We start from the raw sequence: 17,536 nt of genomic DNA on the forward strand, positions 1-17,536 counted from the left end.
AATTAGTAAAGAGAGCAAATCTTAACTTACTGTAAGATGCCTTTTTTGATAAGTACAGTAACTCCTCACTTAGCATTGTAGTTATGCTCTTGAAAAATGTGACTTTAAACAAAATGATAAGCGAATCCAATTTCCCCATAAGAATTAATGTAAATGGAGGGGTTAGGTTCCAGGGAAATTTTTTTCACCAAACAAAAGATTTTATATATACACACACTACGTTTTAAACAAACAATTTAATACTGGTACACAGTGAGGCTTGTGAGGCTTGGTTGAGGTGGAGGAGTCAGAGGGTGGGATATTTTACAGAGAATGCCTTCCTGCTAAATGATGCAAGCAGGAGTCTCAGGGAGCAGCTCCAAGGCAGAGGGCGGGAGCAGCCCATGGCAGTGGGGGGAGAGACAGTTGCAATTGATAGCCTGCTGGGCAGCTGCTGCACAGGGAACTTAGGGGAGCGGGGAGCTGATGGGGAGGCTGCCAGTCCACCTTGGTTCCAAGTCCCCACCAGCTAGCTGCAATGGGCTGCTCTTCCTGCAAACAGTGGACTAAGCAGGCAGCTGCCAAATGACGTTGGAAGGGAGCATTGCGCAACTTTAAATGAGCATGTTCCCTAACTGATCAGCAACAAAACGACGTTAACCAAGCCGACTTTAAGTGAGGAATTACTGTATATGTACAGCTTTAGCTTCTCAGTTACATTACGCCACAGTTGATTTCCTTGATTTCTTTTTTTCCTAAAGAAATACACAACTCTACATACATTTTTAGTGTATGTAATTAAGTTCTAATTACATAAAGGGGTTCAGATAACACAATAAACCATTCACGTGTTGTGGCGTTACCTTCTGGAGCCAGTATTTGTAAGGTTCTGAAAGCAAGTACTCTGGGGATGGTAACTAGGACAAGAATGTCTAGTAACAAGACGGTTCTGGATTTTGCCTGAAGCAAATTAGTACTTTCTGCTTGCTATTGGAAACCCTAATGTCTCCAAGCTGTCAGTTTATACTCCCAACAAAACTCCTCTCAAGTCTGCTGCTTCCCAGGTCATCAAGAGAGGAAAACCTTAACTGCATTTTTAAAGATAATACTAACACAAAAACAGCATTGTTTCTAGAAATTCTAATGTTTCATCTACATAGTCCAGGGCCAAAACTGCTACCTTTTGCCCTGTTGGAAGGAATCTAGTTCTGAAATTAACTGAGCACATTATTAATTATATTATATGTATTACTGCTCTTTATAATAAAGAAGACATGTATCCATGTGTGTCTAATATGTCATTATTTGAAGATGCATTCATTGAAACACTCCTTCGGGAAAGGAATGAGAGAACTTACTACCTCAGGATAGAGAAAACGTACTTACTCTACAATATGTGAACTTATTATGTGAAATGCTCAGTTATGCTGTGATGTAATATCTCCCAGGTAACATCTAGGGTGACAGTATGGCGTTTCTATTATATGAAACAGCATTTTTAGATGCTTTCTGCGTAATGGCTAAGTTAAACTGAGAATGTTTAGCCCTAAAATTGAAGCAAGTTGGAGCCATGTGTTGCAACAATACCTCCTGAGTGTAGAGAAAAGGGAAAATGTCTTGAAACAGAGCAAAAGCAGACTGAGAAAACAGCTCATTGGCTTTTATTTTAAAATCCTCCTTTAGTGGAATTATCTGTCAAATAAGTAATTCTATATGGTCATTTGGTGCTTTTGTCTCCCTTTACTTTCTACATTAGAGAGATCCTCATTTAATTGTGCTTACAAGTGAAGATATTGCATAAAAATAAATACTTAGAGTCCTTTGTAGTATCATTGGAAACTAGGAAATACTCCTGGACATTTAGTACAGATTTATAATAAATTTCCACAATCTATTACTGTAAATGGATGCCCTGATCCTTAAAAATGTTCCCCTGTAACAGATTTTACATTTTTAAATACGCAGCGCCTTGATTCCTTATGCTAGTAGCCATTTTCCACTTTAAACCCTGTGGAGGGAATTATTCTCATGTACTGGAAATGTTTTGAAAAGATAGAGCAGCTGGCCTGATGAGTCACTGACCTAGATTAGAATAGGCAGTCTTTAAAGAGAGAAAATCTGCCGCACTAAAGAATAGGATATGCAGCAGAGTATCACACCTTGTGATGGGAGTTGTGACAAACAGTGGCTAAATAAAGAGAATATATAAAAAGGAGCCAAATACACAACTGGGGGGGGGGTTCCCTTCAGATTGTTATTGAAACAAGTGCCTGTTTATATAACTATAGTTTTTATAAATCATGCATACAAGTTTAAAATTCTGCATGTGCCATTGCTGGGGCTTGGGATTCAGGTTTTACACCTTCAAATTAGACTTATCCCCTTTATTGGTTTTGAAAGACAATGGGGAGGACATAGACCATTGAAGAGATTAATTACTTTAAATAGGCAGGAGATAGGCCCTTGTTGAATAAGTCAGCCCCTAATGTTATGAAGTACCTTGTCTGAAACCATCTTTTATGGGAGAAAGTATCCAGAAAGTTGTAGCAGGCCACTCCAGGTATCCTGGGCTGCTGCTAACTAGATTTCTAGACTGGGTGTATCTCAACCACTGAATTGATATACTTGATCAGTCTTCTGGGGATGGAAAACTTCAGGTTGCCACACTAATGTTGCTACACAGAGTATAGCAGTAGCCTTTGTCATAGACAACCAGCCAGGTGTGCCTTGGCAAGGATGGCTAAGGTAGCACACTGGTGGCTCCATGCTTTACTTTCTAGGTTTCCGAGGTTGTGTTATGTATTTGCTCACTTGCCCTGAGGGCACTTGGGTGCAAGCTTCCACAATTCCATCCTGTCCCAGTTGTATGGGAAGCTGCTAGATGGTCTCATAACTTTGGGCTGCAGTGCCTTCAGGCTGCTTATTACTTGGATGGCTTGCCTCTCCTCCAGCCCATCTTCCACAGCTGGGGATAGGGCACTAGCCTCAGAGGTAGGAAAGTCTAAATTCTATTTCTTGCTTTGCTACTGATTTGTAACATGCCCAAAGTTACACTTCACCATTTCTGCCTTAATTTCCCCATTTTCAAAATGAGGATGATACACCCCTGTATAAGGCACTTGGAGAGCTACAGCTGAAATGTATTATGGAAAAATAAGGAATAAGTTGCTGCCGCCTTTAGACTTGCTGAATGAGTGCCAATGTAGAGACAGGCAGGAAAACACTGGTTAATAGTTTATAAAACTAGAGTAAGTTTTTAACCTCAGATTTTATTATTAAGATAAAGAACAAGCAAAAAGTACACACAAGCACATCGCTCTAGCTTTACTACACATGAGGACATACATAAGGAGCCATGTTTGAAAACCAGGAAATACGTAACACACACACCCCCGCACCTCCCCAAGTAGTAGCTGGTTTTACCTTACATGTAGTATAGGGACATAAAACATATACAAAAATATACCGTACTGCTTGGTAACATTTAGTACTGCAAGTTGTAAGTTTCTTGAGATTTAAGAATTGCTTTTATCCCATAATAATTCCTTCATTTGTATAAGAAGTTTCATTGTGGTGTGTTATAGTAGCACTTATAAATTTTAGCTTTGACTCCTACGTCCCAGAACCCCACAGGAAAAAAAAAAAAGATGCTGTGAAATATACAGCACCAGAAGCAAGGAAATTGTTTTCAGGCATCTTGGTGGCTATTCCAATTAGCTGAATTTGTTTCAAAATATGAAACGAACCCTGTAGTCAATCTAATTAGGACCAGGGCCAGATTAGATGATCAAAACTTTGGATAATCCAGAGAATGGGTAAGTGTGAGGCTACAGTGCTGTCTCGCAGCCACAGGAGAAATCAGCACACACAGGACCAAAAGTGGGCGGTGGTTCAGTTCATGCAGAGAGCCAGATAATTGAAGGTCGGATAAAAGGGGTTCTACTGTATTAAATTCTCAGTGTCCCTATAAAAAGAACTTTTTAAAAATAGGTATTCACAAACAGAAATGCAGTTTGTCATGAGTCTTCTCCTTGCGGGTATTGCTGGGGAGTTGTCTGATCTGGTTTTGGCTTCCTACACAGAATTATTCAATCTAACTCAAGTCATACCTGGTAGCTTATCTAGTGGTTCAACTAACCAACATAGTCCCCTGTCATAAGATAAATCTTATAATTGTACTAATGTACATATAAGAGGAGCTGGGCAAGTATTTTTAAGTTTGCTTTTTTTTTTTTACATACCACAATGAGGGGAGGAGGGAAGAGAGAGAATGAGTGCACACATGTGCATGGCTAAGTCAAGTCTACCTTACACATAGGGCTCTTATTTTTCTATGTACTGCTCTAAACTCGCTGTACCATTCGGACACAGAAATCATAGGTCGCTTTGGAGAAAGTGCTTCTGTGTCACTACCCTCTGTTCCTGCCCACAGACTCCCAAAGGCAAACTCCAGCAGGGCCACGCCCAGTTGGCAGTCAGGGAGGGATGACACAGAGAGCCAGTCCACAAGCAATTGGCTGGCACAATTCCACCCCAATGAGAAGTAGAAGCATAGGCCTGCCACCTGCAGGAGCCCAGAAACAGGCCCCAGAAGAGACAACCTAGCCTTTTTTTTCGGTCCCTCTTAACTGGAACACCTACAGCAATTTTGAGGTCTTTTAATCACATAGCTATAAGCAAACTACTTTAAAAAAATATTTGGAATGTAAAAATATTTTTACATTCCCTTGCTGTCCATGAGTAAATCTCCTTCAATGGCAAGCAGTCACACAGTGAGAGGATAGATAAGCTCTAGGCAGGGCTACACTAAATTCATTGGTAGGAAATGGTTTAATTGCTTAATGGCAGTCAATCAAATATTGCTATCAATGTCTTGCTCCTCCACACCTTGTTCAGCAACAAGTGCCGTCCATCACAGACTGCTTGTTTTGCAAGTATGCTGCAGAGACGCAAATATGCTTAGCTGGACATGGCAAATTCCTTTATACTTAGGCAAACCTTTTTCCTAAGCAAAATGGAAATTACTTTAGGGGCTGGGAGCTAAGCTTTAATGCTTCCTTCCCAACTCAAAAGCTACCTTAGCACTTATTAAATTATGAAGGCTTGATATTCTGTGCTAGAAGCCTTTAATTTTATCTGAAGCAGCTAATACTTGTCTCAAAAAATAAAAAAAAAAAACCCACACAGCTAGAGGCTGCATCCAGCCCCCAACCTATGCAGGCACCCCTCCCAGTGGGTTTGTAACTGAGGACAGCAGTTGGCCATGGATATTTATACAGCTGCTGGCTTGGTCTATGCATCTGCATTAAATCATCCTAGCGCTGTTAGTTAGCAATAAGGGGAAAAATACAACTTGATTGACCTAGCTATTCCACTTGACCACCGTGAACACTTCCTCTGCTGGAGCAAGCATGGCGTGGGGAGGCAGTGTTCCCACACCAACAGAAAAACCCCTTTCTCCAGCAGTGTAGGCTGCACACAAACCATGTCCTTATGACAGCATAGCTATGGCCGTGTATTGTCAACATACCACTTACAGCTGTTTGCTGGGGGCAGTCTGACCAAAATCACAGATAAGGGTTTGGCTGGGTCAGACTTCAGATAGAGGGCTGTGCAAGATGCAGAGGTGTTCATGCAAGATTAACATTTTTCCTTTTGATTTAGTTTTAAACCAACACTGCCACACGGTGTTGAGGCACTGCTTGAGCAGAGGTCTTGAAGTTGAGCACCTGGAGTATTTATAATCATTAAAGAGCCACTGACTTGTTAGTGTCAATATGCGGCTCAGGGACCAATTATTACATGCAGTTTACCTCCAGCAGTTTCAAGGGGATAGGTATCTTTCACTTCTTAATCTCAGCTGCTGTTACACTTTCTTAAACTGCTACCAACAATTCACTGCAGACATAGCTGCATTTCACTTGTGATAGAATGGAGGATATCTGTAATTTTTTTTTTAAATCGAGACATTATGCATCATATGCAGCACAACTACACTAATCAATCATTTGCTACAGGGGTGAATTGGGGAATATTAGGAAATAGTCTTTCAACAAATACTAGTTGGTACCTGAAATAGCCTTCCCTGTGTGTCTGACCCTTCACCATTCCACTTTGAAATCTAGGCCATTTATTGATTTCACAAAGATCTCAAGAGTCTTTCAGTCACTGTAACATTCTCCTCATCACCTCTGAAGAATCCAGGTACAAAAGGTTTTGATCTAACAGCTCCAGATTTAATTAAAACAAAATTAATTAAATCTTTTTAAACTGTTAACATTGGTACAAAATAAATGCAGTATCCACAGCAGATCTTGAACACAAGCAGGCTCTGCATCCAATACAAGCTTCACAAAACACAGTATATCCCCCTTTGTCACATGAGATGGAGAGAAGAGCTCACTGCCAAACCAACACACCTTCCAGCACACAACAGGATTAGAGCACACACATGACCTACTTTGTCCATGTCCCCTTCCAACATCTTAGGGCCCAAGAAATCTTGTGGCTGGTCCTATCACTACCCACTGTGTATCCTGATAAATATGCAGTCCCCAAGTGACTAGACTTCATCTGGGGGCCCCCACACAGATTTTGTGGATATAGCCCCCTGCAGAAATCAACAGCTTATTTTTATAGACATGTCCCTTCAATACTTTCTATGGTGGATGTGGTGGTATAAGGTAGTAGCAAGAGATGCCAATGCAAGATTTTTTTACCCGTGTCTAAACAACCTTTTGTGCAAGTGAAAAGTCCCCAAAAATGTATTTAAGTTGTCAAGACAAGCTGGAAAGAAAAAATGAATAAAAGGGGATTTAAACAATTTACATTAAAAAAAAATTAGAACGATAAGGTGGGTGAGGTAATATCTTTTATTGGACCAACTTCTGCTGATGAGAGTGACAAGCTTTTGAGCTACACCGATCTCTTCTTCCGGTCTGGAAAAGATACTCAGTGTGTCAACTAAATACAAGGTTAAACAGAAAACATGTCTCTCTCACCAATGTAAGTTGATACAATAAAAGATATGTCACCCACTTTCTGTCTCTAATATCGTGGGACTGACATGGCTACAACACTGCATACAAAAAATTAAATTGAGTCATCCAGATGGTTTGACACAAATTAATAAGGCTCATTACTTAAAGAACGGTGGCCTTGTGTTGATCAGTGCAGAGATAATTCATTGACAATTTTAAATAATGTATTCATTATATTAGAAGCCAAGTATACTATTGCACAGCATGGTGCTAGCAAAAACACTAATAGCTAGGGCCCTACCAAATTCATGGTCCATTTTAGTCAATTTCACGGTCATAGGATTTTTAAAATCGAAAATGTCATGATTTCAGTTATTTAAATCTGAAATTTCATGGTATTGTAAGTGTAGGGATCCTGACGCAAAAGGAGTTGGGGGAGGGGGGTTGCAGTACTGCTACCCTTCTATGCTGCTGCTGGCAGCACTGCTGCCTTCAGAGATGGGCAGCTGGAGAGCAGCAGCTACTGGCTGGGAGCCCAGCTCTGAAGGCAGAGCCACTGCAAGCAGCAGCGCAGAAGTAAGGATGGCATGGTATGGTATTGCTACCCTTATGTCTGCGCTGCTGGTGGTGCTTGCGGCCCCCCTGCAGCTCCCTTTTGGGGCAGGACTCCCAATTTCAGAAATGCTGGTCTCCCCTGTGAAATCTGTATATTACATAAAAGCACACAAGAGACCAGATTTCACAGGGGGGTGGATATCAAATTTCATGGTCTGACACACCTTTTTCATGGCCATGAATTTGGTAGGGCCCTATTAATAGCCAATGGACTCCCTCTAACTGATGGGCAATGAGACAAGTACCATATGGCAAATATATTGAAAAAGATTAGATATGGATATATTGTCTAAGTCTGAACCATCTGAAGTTGGGCTCACTTAGATTATACTCATAAAATTGTCAGCGTCAAACAGTCTTCGCCACCACTACACAAGCAAGTCAAAGTGTACGCCATGCTCTGTCTTGAACAACTACAGTTGCCTCCACACTTGGCTTTTTACATCTACATGTAATGAGTTCCAGGAGGGCTTCAGTGGCAGGTGTCTTTGTCATTAGTGTTGGAGAAAACTGTCCATCCTTACGATGCCAGCTATTTCCATGTGGGGGGAAGGAGGAGAAAGATGTCAGGTCAAGCCTCCATGGCATGGTTCCAGATAAAGGTCTGGTAATCTGAATGCTTGGTATGTTGCCCAAGACTATCATAAGTTGGGTGGAGGGCCCTGTTCCAGGTCTGTTTGTGACAGAAAAGCTTATATCGCACACCATTTACATGTGCTGAGTTAGCCATTGAGTCATAGAGAAGGGTTATCAGAAGTTCCTGCGCAGTTGAAATCAGCACATGTATCTCCACCCCAGTGCCAGAATTGGCAAGGCTTCTAAATTTGTGTGGATTTTTCCTGATAAACTTCCATGGCTTTAGTTTGCAAGCCATGCCAGATTGCTGGTTGAATTACACCCAGTCAGTGTGTGTACTGCTAGCAACATTCTGCATAGTTGTCCAAGTGCAGCTGCTTTGGCACGGATTGGTTTATCTTTCACACCAGTACATACCCAAAGCTTGAGTTGTTTCCAACTTGTAAATAAAATTACTCCAGACACTGGCACCGCAGTTCTCAGAGACCGCACCACTACATGAGATTATTCTTATGAAAGCAACATGAAGTAGATGGAGAGTACCTGGTTCTTTGCGCAATGAGAATAGATTTTCTTGGTCTACAACTCCCTCTGAAGTGAAAGATATCCCCTGATCCAAGTCCCTTGTGGCATGACTGAGGATAGTTGAACAGCACTAGAGCAAGTACACAGCCTTGCTTCACTCCATTCGAGATGTGTCAGAAAAGTCACCACTGGCAAGCACTTGCATTGTCATGTGGTCATAGAACAGATGGATGATTTGTATGAACCCTCTTAGGCAGCCCATTTTATGTAGAATAGCCCACAGACCCTCTCTGTTGACTGTATCAAAAGCTTTGGTCAAATCAATGAAAACTGCATTCAGGTCCATGTTCTGCTCTAAACATTTTTCCTGGACCTGCCTTACGACAAAGATCATGTCTATAGTACTATAGTCTGAAACCACACTGCTCTTCTGGCAGATTCTCCTCAGATATGTCTATAATGAGTCTGTTCAGTAGAATGCAAGCTAGTATTTTCCCTGTTGTACAGAGAGCAGTGCCTCCATAGTCAGCTTTGCTGCCTTTGTTTTTGAACAATGACACAATAATAGCATCTTTGAAATCTGCTGGCATTTCTTCCTCCCAAATGCTAGTCCAGGTATCATGGAACACCTCGATGCCTTGGGGTCTGCTACTTTATACAGTTCTACTGGAATACCATCCTTTCCGGAGGCTTTGCCAGTGTTCTGTTGTTTGATAGCTTTCATAACTTCCTCAACTGATGGAGGGAGATTGAGATCATCTTTGATGGATTTCTCACGTAAATGATCATTGTGTAAGCAGATCATAAATTACACATATACACAAAACAAGCAGAGGCAATATTTAAGATAAATTTGCCATAGTGAAATTAATGTATAGTTATACACGTTAAAAGAGAGGCATTACTTTGACTTTTCAAGAAATTTGTGAAGGCAATTTGACATGATTTACAAAAAAAAGTATCCATAATTCTCAGCGTTAACCACTGCATAATAGCACATCTCCCTAAAAGTCACTTAATCCCACCCTAAAAATGTGTTGGGATGCTACAAATTTTAAATTTAGGCAGGGTTTTCCATATGGGCTCCAGCTATTTATTAGTTTTCTGTAAGTAAGTGTCACCTCAGAGTCAATACCTCTTCCAGTTTTAAAAAGGTGGGAAAAAAAATATGTTGAAATAAAACTAAATCTCTCCCAAATTCTTTATTTTGTTACAAAATAGGTCGCAGTGGTTTTGCAGTTACCCAAAAAATATCAGAATGCACGAGCAGTACAGCTGCAAGTACTGTGCAGCGACTTGCTTGCTTTCTCTGAGTAAAGTACAGTAGCAGCAAGTATCAATCAATTACAAACACAAACTATAGTAATTGGCTATATCTGTTGTGCTGTGGGCAAAACAGGAATGTTTTCAACCCTGGTTCCTGTTGTTTCTGTATTAAATCCTGTGCTCACCATGTTAAAGGCTCACATTGACAATCAAGTCCACAAAACTGAATGTTATTAATTGAATTGAACACAACACATTCATTCTAGGTCACCCAGCCACCCACAACTGCAAGAATACGAAATTTTCTGAAACATTAAATATGGCCACATATTTTGTTTTTGTTTTTCTTCAGCAGCAGATGGTAACTGTATTTTGTAAACACTAACTGAATATAATATACAGAACAGCATCACTAGAATTTTGATAGGTGGGGTTTCAGCAGCCAGTAAAAGCTGCTAGGAGTCTTTGGAGGAAGATTAATGGCAATTTTTTATTATGCTGGTTATGTTTCAAAATAATCTGCCTTTTGAATGGGGGAGAGGGGAGGAGATTCAGAGCCTGAAAAGGTGCTTCCTCCTCTTATTCCTCCATTCGGTCTTGATTTGAGTTTACTGTCCTCGTGGCCAAACAGTTCCACGCCACTCCTTTCAGAATCCAATGATACTCCTCCCTTTGCAGCTGCAGCAATCCCCACAAAGCAAAGTAAAGTGCATTACAACTCTTGTATCATGTTAGTGTGTTTTGCTACCACTACACAGCTGGGCATGATGGCTAGTTAAATAAAACAAATAGCAAGCAACAGCAGCAATGCTGAAGAAGGTTTTGATCTTAGGAAACACTTGGAAGTGACATAAAATAAGTTTTGACATAAAATATTAAGTATTTCACTTTATACAAAAGTGAGATCAGTCAGTTCAATATTCACAACAAAACACAAGGCATAAGATATGAAATATCTTCTACTGAAATAGGCAAAAAGGTCTGATGTTAGCAGCTGAATAAGAGTTCCTGATACCACAGAAACAATAAAAGACACTTTGCTTTAGAAACCAAGGTTTTTCAGTCAAGGATCTGACGTGAGGCTTGGATAACTGGTTTGCTTTCTAAAATGATTGGTGGCTCTGAAATCAGCAGATCATCTTCACCCAGTGAAGAATTCTGGTCAGTGTTCACAAAGTTGGGGATGTTAAATTTTGTAAGGCAATTCAGCTCCTCCTCCAGCCTTCCACTGCTCCTAGCTACTTCCTGGAAGTGAATATTACTGTCCAGACCTGGGGCTTTATGGCATTGTTTCGCTTTGTCCAAATGCTCCACTTCATTAATGTAAAAGTGAAAGAGTGACCTGGACTCTTCAGCTACTTGACGCGAAAAGACCTTGTCTGACTCCAGAGGTCTTCCAAAGTCTGCCACAAAGCTACTCACATGAAATCTTTTTTCAGAAGGTTCTGTATTGCTGGGGGGGAGGAAAAAATGCAAAATTATATGTACTAAAATAACCATGGAAATAAAAATAGCTATTAGACTTCAAAATGTTTACCTCTGAGTATCAAATGTAACTTCAGCAGGCATCAAAATTGGGAATAAATGCAAAAAATATTCATTTACCTAGGGCATGCTTAAAAGACGAGCTATCCACTTCATATTTTCTGTTGTAAAAGGTTTGTAGGTGTTTATTTTTATAGATGTTGTAGTGCTGGAATAGATCATTAATGCCAGCATTCCTACATTGCACTTTAATATGCCAGGCGTTAGAAACCCCTGATCCTCCCATTTCATTTAATCTGCTGCTAAACACTCCTCGTTTAGTATTATGAGTAATAACACTAATAATTAGAGCAGCACTTAACATTTTCAGAGCATTCTACAAAGCATTAACTGACATCTGTGGGATGTATGTAATGGGTACTGCCCCCAGGTCTCTTTTGTGACTAGTAATCACTTGACTAGCTGGTGGTCAGCGGATGCATCTATGAAGCTGAAGTCTAGGGGACTAGATCTAGAAAGGGGACTATACTCAGCACTGCAATACCTAATATTTAGGAGCCCTTGCTGCCTAGTGGAATCCACAGCCCCAAGTTAGATGCACTGGCTCTCCGAACAATACCTGGGGAGGAGTCAGGTGCCTAAGAATGGGATTCACACAGGCCAGCATGCTGAGCAGTGAACCGCCTAAGCTAGGCAATAGGTAAGGCCCTTCGTTATTGGTATTTACTGATTTTCCCAGAAAAATTCTCAGGGTTTCTAAAAAGCCAGTATTCAGGTGTTGCTGATATTCTTCCAAATTGTGGCTTTTCTGAGACCTGGGAATTTTTCGCAGGGGAAGCAGATGGGGCCGTGCATAAGGGCCAGTGGGGTTAGCAGGAGGCTTTGCCCAGCATGGGGCTAGTACTCCTGGGAAATAGTCTTTCACTCCCCTCCTGACCCAGCCCAGGGGTGGAGAGAGATATGAACAAGGAGCTGGGTCCTGCAGCTGAGACTCCTGTCTGCTGCAGGACTGGAGCAGAACCTTCCTCAACTGCCCCTTGGTGTGTACACCCCACTCCCCTTAGCCACAACTGCCCTCCCATCGCCCTTGGTTTGTTTTTTGTTGGTTTTACTGATTTTTCTCCCAATAAAAACCAATAAATTCCCAGGACATTAAAATTACCCAAAGCAAAGGGACTTCCTCATAGGAAATGACATGAGGGGTGTGGCCTATTCCCACCCCTCGAAAAGATGTAGGTGCCTATGTCTGAGCCAGACGGAAAATGCCTCTCTGTGCTTGGTATTCACAGCCCTAAACCCTCTCCTGCAGTTCGGCACCTAAGCCCTTTCTCACCAAAAAAATGAGGATCTGGTGTCCCCCCATTATAACCTTATCCCAGTGGTTAGCGCACTCACTGAAGATGTTGAAGACATTGATTCAAATCTCCCTTCTGCCTGATGTGGAGCAGGGATTTAGACCCACATCTCCCAAGTTTCAAATGAGAGTATCCTAACCACCGGGCTGTGAAATATTCTGGGGTAGCTCGGTCTCTCACTGTCCCCTGATGCAGCTGTTCTATAATGTAAAACTATTATGGGCCAGACAGCGTGAGAATGTTCTATAGCCCTATGGTTAGGGCGCTCTCCTGAGAGACTCAAAGTTCAAGTTCCTGTTCCAATGACTGTTTAGTTATTTATACAAACTGGAACAGCTTCAACATGAGACACAGAGAGATCAACTGTAGAATACTCTACAGCCCAATAGTTAAGATGCTCACGCTTCTCAGGTTCTGGGTAAAATCCCAGCTCCATCAAAGCCAAGGGCAAAACTCCACTGATTTCAATGCAGCCAGGATTTCACCCATTGTTTCAAACTGAGGACAATATAAAAGGCCAGGAGGGCAGCAGGATAGCTATGAAGACTGAACAAACAGCTAGGAGACCCAGAAACTCAGCACAGAAAAGCAAGGGAGCCTAAAGAGTAGTAGAAAACCATCCTATGCAATAAGACTTTTATATGATCTATCAATATGGATAAATCAAATAAGCAGTGTGAAGTTTAAACCCTATGTTACACAGAGATGATCTATATCGTATATAATGCAGGTGTATTCGATTCCGTATGATTTAAAAAGTTTGCCCAAGAGCAAAAAACATTGTCATTTTAGAGTGTATTCTATTAGTAGAATTTCCATTACAGTAATATCCTGTGCTTTACAAAGCCAGTAAGTGTGTTCTAATGGATTTTAATAGATTTTCACAGGGGACGTTAAACTCCGTAAAGAAGAGAATGTACAGTTAAAACACACACACACACACACACACACACACCCCTAGGCTTTACTATATTAAGGCCCTTTGTTATTGATATTTACCCATTTCCCCCCCCAAAATTCTCAAGTTTTTCAAAAAGTCATAGTTCAGGTTTTACTGATACCCCCTCCCCTCCCCCCCATTTTTGGTACCTGGGGAATTTTTGAAGGAGAAACAGATCGGGCTGCGCTGAAGGGACAGGGCCAGGAGGGGGTTGCATCTGGTGGGATGAGTACTCAAAGGATATAGCCTCCCCTCCTGACCCCAGCCCCTCAGTGAGGCCCCGTTCACTTCCCCTGCATGGGGGCTGGTGGAATGAGATGGGCAAGGAATTGAGCCCCTGCAGCTGAGACAACCCAACTACTGCAGGCAGTGGAAGGCTTCCTCAACTGCCACATACAGAGAACACCATCACTGTCCATTGTCTTCAGTTTTTAAACCAATTTGCTCACGCTTTTTAAATTTTTGAATAAAAACTGAAATTCCTGGGAAATTTAAAACAAAATAAATATACAAAACAAAAGGGCTTAGATGTTTACCAGCTCCCCAAGCTTTTTCTTCCTTGCCTCGGAGGACGCCGCCCAGGAGGCGGTGGAAAAAGGCCTGGCGGTGGGGGGCGTGTTCGTCCCCCTGGAGCCGCTGGAGCTTTTCACTATTGGGCACAATACAGGCTACAATGATTGATGCAGATATTCTTTTTCTGTTTATATTGGTCTGCCTTGGTAATTCTGAGAGCAGTTTGAAGCTGTGCAATTATATTAGTCAACAATTTGTAAGTACAGGTTACAAGAACAGACTCATGAGGTACATATACTGGTTTTCCTAAGGCCATTTTAAAATGAGCTATCAATGAAGTCTGGACATCTAGACTAATTTTCATGCACAGATACAGCAAGCCTCAGCAATCTTGTGGCTTGTTTTTTCCCCAACCTGATTTTCTGAACATGGATAATTTACAAAAAACACAGACAAAAACAATTCTGGCCTTATTGCCATAATTATCAAAATAGAGTTCTTATTTTTCCCTGCCCTCTACATTTTCTTTCTATTCTGTCCTCACTCTTTATATTATATCCTGACTGAAGACCTCAGGAAATCTGGTTTTGGACATCCTGTACAATTCTACTCAGAACATGCCCAGAGCTTATTTGTCTGAGGTGGTAAGCAGCCTTGAATGCACAGACGGGAGAATTCTGCTACCTATTCTGGATCAAGTTACATTTGTGCCCACATTAAGGCCCCTTTAACGCTGCCAGAGTGGTCTAAAGGGACAACAGTATAGCTGTGCATCAGGGTCTCTTCCAAGACCTGGGTATCCCATTAACATCAACTTGCCAGTAAAGTTCTGCAAAACAACTCACTACTGGAACTGTGAGTCAGGAAAAGGTCCAATGAGGTGGGAGGGGAGGGAAAATACAGCTCAAACTAAAGCCACAGCCTGCATTGACTTTTCCAGTAAATATTTACTTTTCCCAGAAAATGTTATATTCTTACACATGCATCAAAAAGAAAAAGGGAACACTAGCATTCATTGCCTTCAGAGAACATTGATGAATAACGTTTCTAGCTCAGTAAGCAATATGTTATCTGAATCCATATAAAATAATAATGCTCTAAGACACTGGAACCAGGTCACTCCAGACACAGCTGCGATAATAACAAATATTCAACCATCCTACACTCAAATCTACATCCCATAGCTCCAAAGGATGTCAAAACTAAAGTAGGCACAACTGAGAGACTACGCTTTGCTTGGGGAATGAGGAAAAATACTAACAGAGAGCAGAAGCACACTGGAAGGCTTCTGTAGGCCTTCCTTTCTCCCTATAGGCATCTTTCCCACAATACAAACACTTACTCATGCTGAGAGACACCCATATCATTGTGTGTTCATTGCACCATACTCACTCCAATCATTCCTCTCCCCCCACTATTTACTTGGATTACAGTAGCACATGGCGGATCAAATCAGGGATGACTGCTCCAACAACCCAAGCACCATTTAGACATTTAAGCAAAGAGACTCTTAAGCTCTTTTGGGGCAGGGACTGTCTATATTATGACAAAACACAGCAGGGACAGTTAAACAGAAGGGGGGGGGCATGATGAAGTAACTGTGGAACAAGCAGTAGTCAGACTCTGAATAACAATGCTCCCTCATGTATGTTATCTTCTCTCCTTCACTGCACAGACACAATTTCCATCTCATGGGTAATTTCGACATATCAATATTTGTATTCATTCTGAATCTGAAGGAAGATCAGTGTTTTAAAAATTTCCCATGAAACAGAATTTCTGAAAAATTTTGATTTAAAAAAAAATGAACATTTTGGAATTTTGAAATTTTATTTTTATATCGTTTGTACATTATTTCATGACATAATATGCACCACTCCTACTACTCCTGGGAGCATTCTGCGCACAATATTTTAAAATTCTGCACATTTTATTCGTCAAAATAACACTACATAATCACGCCAGTTTCAATTATTTTGGTAATTTGTTTCAAAATACCTGTCAGCAAGTATGTCTGTAACAACACAGACTCACAAAAATTCCCCCAGGAGTAGAGCGTTAAAGAAACCCCTATGACAACCCAATTCCTGTTTCTCTGCCCCCTTTCCTCCCCTAGAGCCAGGGGCGGCTCCAGGCCCCAGCACGCCAAGCGTATGCTTGGGGCGGCATGCCGCAGGGGGCGCTTTGCCAGTCGCCGGGAGGGTGGCAGGCGGCTCCGGTGGACCTCCCGCAGGCATGCCTGCGGAGGGTCCACTGGTCCCACGGCTCCGGTGGAGCATCCGCAGGTACGTCTGCGGGAGGTCCACCGGAGCCGTGGGACCGGCGACCAGCAGAGCACCCCCCGCGGCGTGCTGCCGTGGCGAAATGGCTAGAGCTGCCCCTGCCCAGAGCCCAGCCAGGGGGCCAGATACCCACAACCCCTCTCCCCCAGAGCCCAGCCGGCCCAGATACCTGCACCCCCTTCATCCCAGAATGCAACCAAGGAGCCCCCCCTTGCCCAGACACCTCCCCCCCACCTCAGAGCCCAAGGATCCAGAGGGAGAAACAGCCTGATGCTCAGTCCCAGTCATGCACAGAGCTTCCTCTGCACCGCTCTCTCCTCCCCTCAGGGCATGCTGGGAACTGCAGCCGCCAAGAACCCTCTAGCTCTCTTCCCATCCCCCCAGCAATGTCTTCTATGTGCGAGCTGGGATCTGTTGGGTCCAGCAGCCCCTAGTGGCAGCCAGAAGCACTGTAGCCCATTTCTGTGAGGGAAAGGAAATTCTGTGCAAACAACATTAATTTCTGCAAAATTCTGCATTGCGTAGTGGGCAGAATTCCCTTTGGAGTATCCTACTGACAAGAGTTGAAATAATTATTTAAAAAATAAAACACATTAAGGGCCGCTGGTACTTAGTACTGATTAAAACGTCTCTTGTTTGTGTTATAAATAAAACACTGACACTCCTTAGCCCATTGTTGCATGTGTGGATATGGTTTAACTAGGCTGCAACTTTATTAACTCATCTGGGAACTATCCAGCAATAACTCATTTCCACCTGACAGGGGGCTGCCATCACCCCTCCAAAGCTGGTCCAAGCCAGTCACTGAGACTCCATTGCCCTCTCCTCATATGAAAGTTAAGGGTCTGGGGAAAGGGGGTTGTCTCCAGATATTAGAAGCCTCAATCCCATTACCCAGTTTCTTTAGTGGATGCCTTCTCCTAAGTCCACTTTCAGTTTATCAGAGAACTGGACCCCCTATAGAATAAGTAACTGCTCAGGACACTTGCATCCAGGCATGAGAGGGGACTCAGGACTGGA

General features: G+C 42.2%; 1 protein-coding gene across 12 annotated transcripts in view; it reads right to left on the reverse strand.

The window, feature by feature from the left end:
• Positions 1 to 9,862: 9,862 nt before the first annotated feature.
• The window catches only part of LOC120402048 (melanocortin-2 receptor accessory protein 2-like), a 173,643-nt gene continuing 165,969 nt past the window's right edge, over positions 9,863 to 17,536 (reverse strand). For all 12 annotated transcript variants that reach the window (XM_039532402.1, XM_039532395.1, XM_039532399.1 and 9 more), the window contains one exon: positions 9,863 to 11,394. In XM_039532402.1, coding sequence (XP_039388336.1) covers positions 11,001 to 11,394 — 394 coding nt within the window. In that variant the 3' untranslated portion in view covers positions 9,863 to 11,000. The remainder of the gene's footprint in view (positions 11,395 to 17,536) is intronic.

This window comes from Mauremys reevesii, linkage group 3 (assembly GCF_016161935.1).
Source record: "Mauremys reevesii isolate NIE-2019 linkage group 3, ASM1616193v1, whole genome shotgun sequence".
NCBI lineage: Eukaryota > Metazoa > Chordata > Testudines > Geoemydidae > Mauremys > Mauremys reevesii.